Raw genomic sequence first — 13,043 nt, 5'->3', positions numbered from 1 at the left:
TCCAAATCCAAAGCTGAACCCCAGGGGCTATGCGAACAAAGAAGAGAAAGGGAAATTTCTCCATGCAGCCTCAGGAGCAGCGGATTAAATCTCCACAATCAACTTGATGTGCCCTGCATCTGTGGAATACCTGAATAAACAATGAATCATCCCAAATTGAGGAGGCGGACTTTGGGAGCAACGATACATATTTTTTTCCCCTTTTCCTCTTTTTTGAGTGTGTATGTGTATGCTTCTGTGTGTGATTTTGTCTGTATAGCTTTCCTCTTACCATTTGTCCTAGGGTTCTGTCTGTCTGTTTTTTTTTTTGCTTGTATGTTTCAGTATAGTTTTTATTGCTTGCTATCACTGGTGGATTTGTTTTTTGGTTTGGTTACTCTCCTCTTTCTTTTTTTATTATTTTAAAATTTTTTTTAATAATTATTTTTAATTTAGTAACTTTTATTTTATCTTTTGCTTTCTTTCTTTCCTTTTTTTCTCCCTTTTATTCTGAGCCGTGTGGATGACAGGCTCTTGGTGCTGCAGCCAGGCGTCAGGGCTGCGCCTCTGAGGTGGGAGAGCCAAGTTCAGGACATTAGTCCACAAGAGACCTCCCAGCTCCACGTAATATCAAACGGCAAAAATCTCCCAGAGATCTCCATCTCAACACCAGCACCCAGCTTCACTCAACGACCAGCAAGCTACAGTGCTGGACACCCTATGCCAAACAACTAGCAAGACAGGAACACAACCCCATCCATTAGCAGAGAGGCTGCCTAAAATCATAATAAGGCCACAGACACCCCAAAATACACCACCAGACGTGGACCTGCCCACCAGAAAGACAAGATCCAGCCTCATCCACCAGAGCACAGGCACTAGTCCCCTCCACCAGGAAGCCTAGACAACCCACTGAACCAACCTTAGCCACTTGGGACAGACACCAAAAACAAGGGGAACTAAGAACCTGCAGCCTGTGAAAAGGAGACCCCAAACACAGTAAGTTAAGCAAAATGAGAAGACAGAAAAAGACACAGCAGATGAAGGAGCAAGGCAAAAACCCACCAGACCTAACAAATGAAGAGGAAATAGGCAGTCTACCAGAAAAAGAATTCAGAGTAATGATAGTAAAGATGACCCACAATCTTGGAAATAGAAGGGAGAAAATACAAGAAACTTTTAACAAGGACCTAGAAGAACTAAAGAGCAAACAAACAGTGATGAACAACACAATAAATGAAATTTTAAAATTTCTAGAAGGGATCAATAACAGAATAACTGAGGCAGAAGAACAGATAAGTGACCTGGAAGATAAAATAGTGGAAATAATTACTGCAGAGCAGAATAAAGAAAAAAAAAGGAAAAGAATTGAGGACATTCTCAGAGACCTGTGGGACAACATTAAACACGCCAACATTTGAATTATACGGGTCCCAGAAGAAGAAGAGAAAAAGAAAGGGACTGAGAAAATATTTGAAGAGATTATATTTGAAAATTTCCCTAATATGGGAAAGGAAATAGTTAATCAAGTCCAGACAGCACAGAGAATCCCACACAGGATAAATCCAAGAGGAAACACACCAAGACACATATTAATCAAACTATCAAAAATTAAGTACAGAGAAAAAATATTAAAAGCAGCAAGGGAAAAACAACACATAACACACAAGGGAATGCCCATAAGGTTAACAGCTGATCTTTCAACAGAAACTCTACAAGCCAGAAGGGAGAGGCAGGACATATTTAAAGTGATGAAGGAGAAAAAAGCTACAACCAAGATTACTCTATACAGCAAGGGTCTCATTCAGATTTGACAGAGAAATTAAAACCTTTACAGACAAGCAAAAGCTAAGAGAATTCAGCACCACCAAATGAGCTCTAGAACAAATGCTAAAGCAATTTCTCTAGGCAGGAAACACAAGAAAAGGAAAAGACCTACAATAACAAACCCAAAACAATTAAGAAAATGGGAATAGGAACATACATATCGATAATTACCTCAAATGTAAATGGATTAAATGCTCCAACCAAAAGACATAGACTGGCTGAATGGATACAAAAACAAGAGCCATATATATGCTGTCTAGAAGAGACCCACTTCAGACCTGGGGACACATACAGACTGAAAGTGAGGGGATGGAGAAAAATATTCCATGCAAATGGAAATCAAAAGAAAGCTGCAGTAGCAATTCTCATATCACACAAATAGACTTTAAAACAAAGACTATTACAAGAGGCAAAGAAGGACACTACATAATGATCAAGGGATCAATCCAAGAAGAAGATATAACAATTGTAAATATTTATGCACCCAACATAGGAGCACCTCAATACATGAGGAAAATGCTAACAGCCATAAAAGGGGAAATCGATAGTAACACAATCATAGTAGGGGACTTTAACACCCGACTTTCACCAATGGACAGATCATCCAAAATGAAAATAAATAAGGAAACACAAGCTTTAAATGATACATTAAACAAGATGGACTTAATTGATATTTATAGGACATTCCATCCAAAAACAACAGAATACACATTCGTCTCAAGTGCTCATGGAACATTTTCCAGGATAGATCATATCTTGGGTCACAAATCAAGCCTTGGTAAATTTAAGAAAATTGAAATTGTATCAAGTATCTTTTCCGACCACAACGCTATGAGACTAGATATCAATTACAGGAAAGGATCTGTAAAAAATACAAACACATTGGAGGCTAAACAATACACTACTTAATAACGAAGTGATCACTGAAGAAATCAAAGAGGAAATTAAAAAATACCTAGAAACAAATGACAATGGAGACACGACGACCCAAAACCTATGGGATGCAGCAAAAGCAGTTCTAAGAGGGAAGTTTATAGCAACACAATCCTACCTTAATAAACAGGAAACATCTTGAATAAACAACCTAAACTTGCACCTAAAGCAATGAGAGAAAGAAGAACAAAAACCCCCAAAGTTAGCAGAAGGAAAGAAATCATAAAGATCAGATCAGAAATAAATGAAAAAGAAATGAAGGAAATGATAGCAAAGATCAATAAAACTCAAAGCTGGTTCTTTGAGAAGATAAACAAAATTGATAAACCATTATCCAGACTCATCAAGAAAAGAAGGGAGAAGACTCAAATCAACAGAATTAGAAATGAAAAATGAGAAGTAACAACTGACACTGCAGAAATACAAAGGATCATGAGAGATTACTACAAGCAACTCTATGCCAATAAAATGGACAACCTGGAAGAAATGGACAAATTCTTAGAAATGCACAAGCTGCCAAGACTGAATCAGGAAGAAATAGAAAATATGAACAGACCAATCACAAGCACTGAAATTGAAACTGTGATAAAAAATCTTCCAACAAACAAAAGCCCTGGACCAGATGGCTTCACAGGCGAATTCTATCAAACATTTAGGGAAGAGCTAACACCCATCCTTCTCAAACTCTTCCAAAATATAGCAGAGGGAGGAACACTCTCAAACTCATTCTACGAGGCCACCATCACCCTGATACCAAAACCAGACAAGGATGTCACAAAGAAAGAAAACTATAGGCCAATATCAGTGATGAACATAGATGCAAAAATCCTCAACAAAATACTAGCAAACAGAATCCAACAGCACATTAAAACGATCATACACCATGATCAAGTGGGGTTTTTTCCAGGAATGCAAGGATTCTTCAATATATGCAAATCAATCAATGTGATACACCATATTAACAAATTGAAGGAGAAAAACCATATGATCATCTCAATAGATGCAGAGAAAGCTTTCGACAAAATTCAACACCCATTTATGATAAAAACCCTCCAGAAAGTAGGCAGAGAGGGAACTTTCCTCAACATAATAAAGGCCATATATGACAAACCCACAGCCAACATCATCCTCAATGGTGAAAAACTGAAAGCATTTCCACTAAGAACAGAAACAAGACAAGGTTGTCCACTCTCACCACTATTATTCAACAGAGTTCTGGAAGTTTTAGCCATAGCAATCAGAGAAGAAAAAGAAATAAAAGGAATCCAAATCAGAAAAGAAGAAGTAAAGCTGTCACTGTTGCAGATGACATGGTACTGTACATACAGAGAATCCTAAACACGCCACCAGCAAACTACTAGAGCTAATGAATGAATGTGGTAGAGTAGCAGGATACAAAATTAATGCACAGAAATCTCTGGCATTCCTACACACTAATGATGAAAAATCTGAAAGTGAAATTAAGAAAACACTCCCATTTACCATTGCAACAAAAAGAATAAAATATCTAGGAATAAACCTATCTATTGAGACAAAAGACCTGTATGCAGAAAATTATAAGACACTGATGAAAGAAATTAAAGATGATACAAACAGATGTAGAGATATACCATGTTCTTGGATTGGAAGAATCAACACTGTGGAAATGACTATACTACCCAAAGCAATCTATAGATTCAATGCAATCCCTATCAAACTACCACTGGCATTTTTCACAGAACTAGAACCAAAAATTTCACAATTTGTATGGAAACACAAAAGACCCCGAATAGCCAAAGCAATCTTGAGAATGAAAAACGGAGCTGGAGGAATCAGGCTCCCTGACTTCAGACTATACTACAAAGCTACAGTCATCAAGACAGTATGGTACTGGCACAAAAACAGTAATATAGATCAGTGGAACAGGATAAAAAGCCCAGAGATAAACCCATGCACATATGGTCACCTTATCTTTGATAAAGGAGGCAAGAATATACAGTGGAGAAAAGACAGCCTCTGCAATAAGTGGTGCTGGGAAAACTGGACAGCTACATGTAAAAGAATGAAATTAGAATACTCCCTAACAGCATACACAAAAATAAACTCAAAATGGATTAAAGGCCTAAATGTAAGGCCAGACACTATCAAACTCTTAGAGGAAAACATAGGCAGAACACTCTATGACCTAAGTCACAGCAAGATCCTTTTTGTCACAGCAAGATCCTTTTTGACCCACCTCCTAGAGAAATGGAAGTAAAAACAAAAATAAACAAATGGGACCTAATGAAACTTAAAAGCTTTTGCACAGCAAAGGAAACCATAAACAAGACGAAAAGACAACCCTCAGAATGGGAGAAAATATTCGCAACTGAAGCAACTGATAAAGGATTAATCTCCAAAATTTAAAAGCAGCTCATGCAGCTCAATATCAAAAAAACAAACAGCCCAATCCAAAAATGGGCAGAAGACCTAAAGAGACATTTCTCCAAAGACGATATACAGATTGCCAACAAACACATGAAAGAATGCTCAACATCATTAATCATTAGAGAAATGCAAATCAAAACTACAATGAGATATCATCTCACACCGGTCAGAATGGCCATCATCAAAACACCTGCAAACAATAAATGCTGGAGAGAGTGTGGCGAAAAGGGAACCGTCTTGCACTGTTGGTGGGAATGTAAATTGATACAGCCACTAGGGAGAACAGTATGGAGGTTCCTCAGAAAACTAAAAATAGAACTACCATATGACCCAGCAATCCCACTACTGGGATTACATATAACCTGAGAAAACCATAATTCAAAAATAGTCATGTACCACAATGTTCATTGCAGCTCTGATTACAATAGCCAGGACATGGAAGCAACCTAAGTGTCCATCGACAGATGAATGGATAAAGAAGATGTGGCACGTATGTACAATGGAATATTACTCAGCCATAAAAAGAGGGAAGAGATATTGGGATATATGTATATGTATAACTGAGTCACTTTGTTATAAAGCAGAAACCAACACACCATTGTAAAGGAATTATACTCCAATAAAGATGTTAAAAAATAATAAATAAAATTAATTAATTAATTAAATTAAATAAAGATTGGTCCAGGCTAGCTTGGATCTGAATCCCAGGGCGTGCTGATATTGATATAGTACGTGTGGCATGGGCCATGTTCTTAGGGCCTTCTATGTTCTCCTAAGGATGCTTCACATTGGCTTATCTAAAGCCTTGCTGAATGAGACCATGACTGGAGCTTTACTACCAAAGCTTATTCAACTCATTCAGCTCATTAAACCTGTCCTCCTCTCACTAGAATCCCAATCTCCCTCAGGTTCAAAAACGCCCATGGCTCTGGGCTCACATCCCTCTTCTCAGTGAGCAGAACTGGAAAATTCTGGTTGCCAGGCTATTCTACGTGAAAGAAATGACAAAAACACTGCATCACAATATGTGTTTCTCTCTGAGAGGGGCAACATTACTTTACGTTCCCTATGGTAGTCTAAGTACACTGGCAAGCATTTGGACATGACGTTGGGTAGAAATAATGATAAAACGAACATATAATTCATCTTTCACCAATGAACTTTTTACTCAGAAATGTACTTTTTGGTGAGGGGAAGTGGTCTGTACCTCGATGAAAAGAGGTTATATATAGCCAAGACACCTCCATTTCAAATAGCTCTAGAGAGAGACATTTAAAGAGCACACGTACCTGGAGTTTCAACTGTATCCTGCTTTTTGGTTGTTCCCTTTGTGTTAATTTCACAACTTACATGATAAAAAGTGAAAAGCAAATGATGTTTTTGATGCAGGTGAATGGGAAGCTCAATTTTAATCTGAAATGAAAGCAAAATTACACATAGAGTTTTGTTTTCATTGTCAAGCTGGACTGTCAGACGTTTAGCTCTGTTTCATCACACTTTTCCAATGACATACTTTTCTAAGTCACAGGCCAAGTGGTCAAATAATAGATATGATTTAAATATATTCCAAATGCTTTTCTGGTCAGTTTCACAGTTTGACAACAATATTCTCTTGGGTTGTGAGGGCTGATTTATTACTTTTGCTGGAGAGTCCAGTGGATTCTCCTGGATTCAACTTTGCAGCAGGATTTTCTGAAACACTGGATCAAAACCACATCCTTACAGCCCAGGGAAACTCTGTAACTCAATGTGAGTCAGTGAATGCAATCCATCTACAATGTGCATTGAATTTGAAAGGCTGCTTTTTTCGAAATCACTGCCCTCCTCTGCATGAATTAAAAATTAAGTCTTTACAAATAAACATGCAAAAAGTCATTGTGGTATTATGGGATCCACAAATTACAGTTTATATAAATTTCTTTAGAAGAAAAACACAATCTTACTCTTGAGTAAATAAAAAGTATCATCCTGACACACGAATTTAATACTAAAAATTAATACTTTAGTACAAGCATTGCAAGTACTTTTCCAGTCGGAACCCAACTGCCTGTTTGTAATGCCTCCTGGGAAGTATATGGGAGACAGATTACAGATTTAATTGATTTAACACACATACGTGGACCTGCACAGGAACACATGCAAACACACACACACGCTCACACTCACTTTCCTGGTTAATATATAGTGAATGCTTGAAAAGTCCATTTCTGACTTCCTAAAGATAATGTGGACTACTTACTACATGAACAAGTTTTCTCTAGTGACTGACATTGGTTATAGAGAGGGATGTATTAAACAGCTTGGTGATGGGACATCTGGCCTAATTATCATTCACACAAGGCATGGTTTTGGTGTTATAATTAATTTCTGTTGTAGGTATATTTCACCACAGAATATGCCTATTCACAGCATCCAGACCATCTGGGTATCTAATGCTCTGCTGCACATCAATATGGACATACTCCCTCCTTGGGTGGCGAAAATGCAAAGTCTGACTACCCTCCTCTCCATCCCCAGAGAAAGTAGGGGCACTGGACTGAGAAGGAATGAGTGAGCCTCGGGCTGGGGTTTAAGGCCTCCATACAACAGCAGCTGGGCCTGGGGAAATCAGGACAGCAGGGGGGATGGTTTCAGACCAAGCCAGGGATAGAGACGTGGAACCTGAGAAACAGAAACAGCAGAGCTTCTGGCCTGGGATGCACGTCCGGGTTCCATGGAGACATGTAGCCATCAAAAGCAGTCTGCGGATTTGGATAAGCTGGCTACACACAGACGAGAAGAGGCTGTGACAGAGACACTAAGAGAGACACTGGCAAGGACACAGAGACATAGAGGTAGAGAAGTGGGAAGAAGGAAAGAGAGCCAGGGACAGGGTCAGAAAGGCAGACTGAGGAAGGGCGCTCGGAGGCCGGGAGACCACACCAGCCCCCTCTGTCTACATTGCGCTGAGGCATTTAGTGCAGCCAATGGGATTCTGGGGACCCAGCCATGCCACTGTGTCTCTCGGAGCATTTCACTTACAGAGAGGCTGCACCCTCCCACGCAGAACCACAGGAAGAAAGAGCTAAAAGGGCCTTCAGAAAATCCCTTCTAAATTTCTTATTTTAATTTTAAAGCTTTGGAAATGGAGACTCAGAAAGAGGAAGTGACTTGCTCAAGGTCACGGAGCCAGTTGTTGTCAAAGTAAGGGCTAGAATCCCCTTTCCAGTGTGGTGTCTGTTCCCTACATTATCTCACGCCAGAGCCCCTTCAATTTGTGGGCCAATCTTCCACTGTCACCAAAGGGCACCAAGCAGGCAGTGGCCCCTCGTTCTGATGTGACATTTTCTATTTTCATGGGACAAAACATTCAGGGAGTGAAAGTGCAGACACAGTATTGGAAATGATTCAAAGAGAAAAAGAAGAGCCACCACTGGGTTTTGTAAATGTCAAAATAACGCGCTTTACCTCATCATAGAACTCTGGATTTTGGTTGTGATGCGAGACAACAGCATAAGCGTTTGTGGTAAAAACAGGCCCCGCGGGTTTTCCATAAATACACTGCAAAAGAAGGAAACAGAGTCACCACTCTTTAAACATGATGCTAGGGAACCACATACAGTTAGAGGCATCTGTGAGCCCAGGGTCACGGCCAAGCCCACCCAGCTCTCACCATGAACCTGTAAATTCCAAATCATTTAGAGTCACTCCAGACACCACCCCAGACATCGCCTTACTTGGCTTGCATGGATACTTCTGAATTTCCGGCCATCTGAGAAATAGAATTCCAACCTAGCCGACAGTAAGAGGCTGAACACTTCTAATCATTTGGAAGGGAAACACTCTCCAACCAGGCCTGGAAAGCTTACTTCTCTCGTGCTATCTGCACTTCTTAATATGAGAAGCTCCCCCTCAGTCGGTCAGCAACATTTGCTGAATGCTCGCTGTGCAGTGGGTAAGGCGAGGAGTTAACAAAACAGAACCAACAGCAGATCCATTCCTAGCCTCGAGGAATTAGAAATTGAATGTCCATTAAGCTACAGACTAGCTTACTGTTCTCTCACTTTATGAGCCACAGTTTAAGAGTCACCGGCTTGCTGTTACACCAATAAAATTAATGGAAGGCTTTCTATGGTTCCATGGAAAGATCCGATTTCATTTCTAGTGTGAGCTTTTCACTTCCATGGGCCTAATAAGTTCAAGGATGAATAGATGGAGTCACTGTGCCAAGGTCCTAACTGCCTCACTCGGGTACTTCAGAGCTAGCCTCCGGGCCAGCTAAGAAATGAAAGTGACACTCCACGTGAGTGCAACGCCAGCTCTCCTTAAATATGGTCATGAAGGCAATTTGCAGGCACTGCGGAGAGGTAACCTAAGAATCTTTAAGTATACAAAAAGGATATCAGATGAATGGATAAAGAAGATGTGGCACATATATACGATGGAATATTACTCAGCCATAAAAAGAAACGAAATTGAGTTATTTGTAGTGAGGTGGATGGACCTAGAGTCTGTCATACAGAGTGAAGTCAGAAAGAGAAAGACAAATACCGTATGCTAACACATATACATGGAATCTGAGAAAAACAAAATGTCATGAAGAACCTAAGGGGTAAGATGGGAATAAAGACACGGACCTACTAGAGAATGGACTTGAGGATATGGGGAGGGGGAAGGGTAAGCTGTGACAAAGTGAGAGAGTGGCATGGACATATATACACTACCAAATGTAAAATAGATAGCTAGTGGGAAGCAGCCTCATAGCACAGGGAGATCAGCTCAGTGCTTTGTGACCACCTAGAGTGGTGGGATAGGGAGGGTGGGAGGGAGGGAGATGCAAGAGGGAAGAGATGTGGGAACATATGTATATGTATAACTGATTCACTTTGTTATAAAGCAGAAACTAACACACCATTGTAAAGCAATTATACTCCAATAAAGATGTAAAAAAAAAACAAAAGGATACCACATGGGGGTGAAGAAAAAGTTATTCTCATCTCCACTGAAGGAAGAATCAGAGAACATACACCTAATTTGAGCCAGCTAATTCTTAATTTAACTTAGCTTTCTCTGTGAAAAAACTCTCTTTTCAAAGGTCAGAGCTATTAAACATTCAATGACTTAACTGGGGCTATTCCAGCCTCTATCCCAAGGTGATTTAAGTGGAAGATTTGCCATCCATCTGTCTGATTTAGGCTCAAGCTAGAGAAGTTGGGAAGCCAGATAAACACTTTGTGATGGCTAGACGGTCTGACTTCTCTCTCAGGCCTCTGATTAATGGGCTAAAGAGCCAAAAGTAAAAAGCGGCTATAAAAGGTGAAAACGTAAGGGCACTGTGAAGTGACAGGTATGTAAGGACTGTGGTATCAGGTAATGCTGAGATGCTTTTCGTAGATCACTAATTCAAGTTTGGAGGCACCATGTGGCCAGCCACAGACTAGAAGTCATATCTCAGATCAAAGCTTCTGTCAGCTTGAAGCCCGTTCAGGTTTCAAGGAGAAAGGAGTTTAAACTCCCCTGATGATACCGTTATAAGCTGTCAGGTCATAGGAGAAAACGACCTTGTGACTGGGCATTGGAGCAATGCAAAATCAAAGTGGAGCAAAGGCAAAAATCTGGCATATGAAGCTTACCCATTTTGAAAGCTATATATGCTCCTAACTGATTTTGTTATTTCTTAGTATTCAACGCATTCTTATAGTTAATGTGTAAGAGTAGAGAAGATGATATAACGTTTGTCGCATTAGTACATTTTCTTTGACATTTAAACACATTAAACGTAGCATACGGAACTACCGAGTACCAAAATCTCTATCTCTACTAAAAATGCATGCTTGTCAATATCACAAACAAACCTTTAGAGCGCTAGCATCACTTTCATCCGAATCCCGGAATTCCACACAGACCGCGATGTTCCTTGCCTAAAATGATTCATCATTCAAAATGAGTGACAACACAAAATTATAAATAACATTTTCCACCCCAAAAGGTATAGTTTACACTGTGTACCTTGGCAAATGTTTTCTGGCTATCGTATTTTAACTGCAAGGGATACACATATAGATGGTTTTTGTAAACAGTAAATGGATAACAATATTTTGTCATTTCTGGAACAAACTCTTCAACTTCCACAGCAATATGTTGACAAGTCTTTTCAAAAGGCTTCAGGGGCACATATGAAGACGTAATACAGTCTACAGCAGAAAAAAGAACAGGCAAAGATATAACAATCATGAACACATTCCTGCATTTATAAAAAATATACATGATCTGTGTTCCCAAAGAGCAGTTTAACAAATAGAATTCTTAGTGATTGACAAAAAGTTATACAAGCACTTTAAGAACCCAGAAGAACAAGGAGGAGTAAGTAGCCTGATGCTGATTTTCGTGAAACCCTTCAAACCAGACGTGGATTGCTATTTCATTCTCAACGTAGAGTGATTTGCCAAATGTAACACATCATAATTTTGACAAATTTAAACTCTGCAGAGAAATCCATTACATTTCTCCTCCTGTGACTGCAATTTAGCTCTCACTGCAAATGTCTCTTGGTATCAGGGAAGTAACAGTAAATTTATGCCAATTAGCTCAGGGCTAGTCAGGCTTAAAAAGTTAACTTGGTGCAGGTGCAAATTTTCACTTAAGAAATAATGGCAGCCTTTGGAAACTACGAATCTTATGATGTGTTACCGATAATAAATTCAATCCTCCCGAAAGTGGAAAACACAAAGCCTCAGAGAGGTGTAGCAGAAGCACATGTTATTGAGGTAGCCCCTTGTAGTAAAGGTTATTCATACACTTAAGGGGCTCTAAGACCGCTGGTCCTTGCTGCAGAGCAATACTGATGGAGAAGGAAGACCCTGGAGAGTCAGACCTGAGGACACAATATTTTTCATTGGGTTTGGCTTTCTATTATAGCGATACTTACAACAGAATATCTGGAGGTATAGAGTAAAGGTACAAAGAAACAAGTGATCATTTCACTACCCACAGATAACTACTACTAATATTTTGGCATATTTTCTTCTAGTCTTCTTCCTATGCATGTTTTATATAACAACACAAAAATCCCACTGTATACAGAACTTTATCCTGGGTTTTTTTGGCGTTTCATCTGATGTCTTATTTCATGAATTCTTTGTAAACATCATTTTTCATAGCTGCATAAAGTTTCATGGTATCTAGATACCATAATTGCCTTAACAGTGTTGGGCTCTGGTTGTTTCCAAATCCCCCCACCCCACATAAACAACACTGCAATGAACACCTTTATGCATAAACTCCTGTCTACACTTCAAATTATTTCTTTAGGAAAAAAATAATCCATTGTACTCTTAGATGTTTTAAAATGTCAATTGCCACTCTCCTACTTCAATCTTTTCGTGACTTCTCATGGTACTTGGAATGAAATTCAGTCTTTTAAGGAGTTACCATGGTCTTTACAGTTCTCTACATGACGTGATTTTTCCTACTTCTCCTACTTCATCTCCTACTCTGCCTTGTGCCCGTCACACACTACACTAGAGCCACATTGGCTCCGTTTCTGTTCATACGAACCAAGCTAGCCCCCACCTCAAGGTCTTTACATATGTGACACCCTCAGAGCAGAATGTACAGTCACAATCACCACATGCTGGCTGGGTCACGTGGTGAGCTTTCACTGGCCACCCTTTTTAAAGCAGCCTGCCCAACCACAGACTGAAATTATTCATTTATTTGTTTTCTTGTTTAATGTCTGTCATTCTGTCTAGACTGTAATCTCCATACTTTCAAAGCATCTGGTAAGTATTCAATAAAGTTTACTCAATAAATGCTTATTCGGTGAATAAATGGCTAGATAGAATCTCAGAAATGGAATGCCTTAGTTACGGACATTCATGGATATCTACTGCCAAATTGTATTCCTACTCATGATGGGG

General features: G+C 39.5%; 1 protein-coding gene across 1 annotated transcript in view; it reads right to left on the bottom strand.

The window, feature by feature from the left end:
- The window catches only part of DOCK11 (dedicator of cytokinesis 11), a gene marked incomplete at its 5' end in the record, with an annotated part of 182,529 nt that overhangs the window by 92,978 nt on the left and 76,508 nt on the right, over nucleotides 1-13,043 (bottom strand). Inside the window, 4 exons of the mRNA XM_079727117.1 lie at nucleotides 6,435-6,558; nucleotides 8,593-8,685; nucleotides 10,980-11,045; nucleotides 11,134-11,318. Of these exons, the coding sequence (XP_079583243.1) occupies nucleotides 6,435-6,558; nucleotides 8,593-8,685; nucleotides 10,980-11,045; nucleotides 11,134-11,318 (468 nt within the window). The remainder of the gene's footprint in view (nucleotides 1-6,434; nucleotides 6,559-8,592; nucleotides 8,686-10,979; nucleotides 11,046-11,133; nucleotides 11,319-13,043) is intronic.

The sequence above is a fragment of the Hyperoodon ampullatus genome (assembly GCF_949752795.1).
Source record: "Hyperoodon ampullatus genome assembly, chromosome: X".
Classification (NCBI taxonomy): Eukaryota; Metazoa; Chordata; class Mammalia; order Artiodactyla; family Ziphiidae; genus Hyperoodon; species Hyperoodon ampullatus.
Note: the sequence above shows the minus strand (reverse complement) of the source record. Positions and strands in the feature narration are given on the sequence as shown.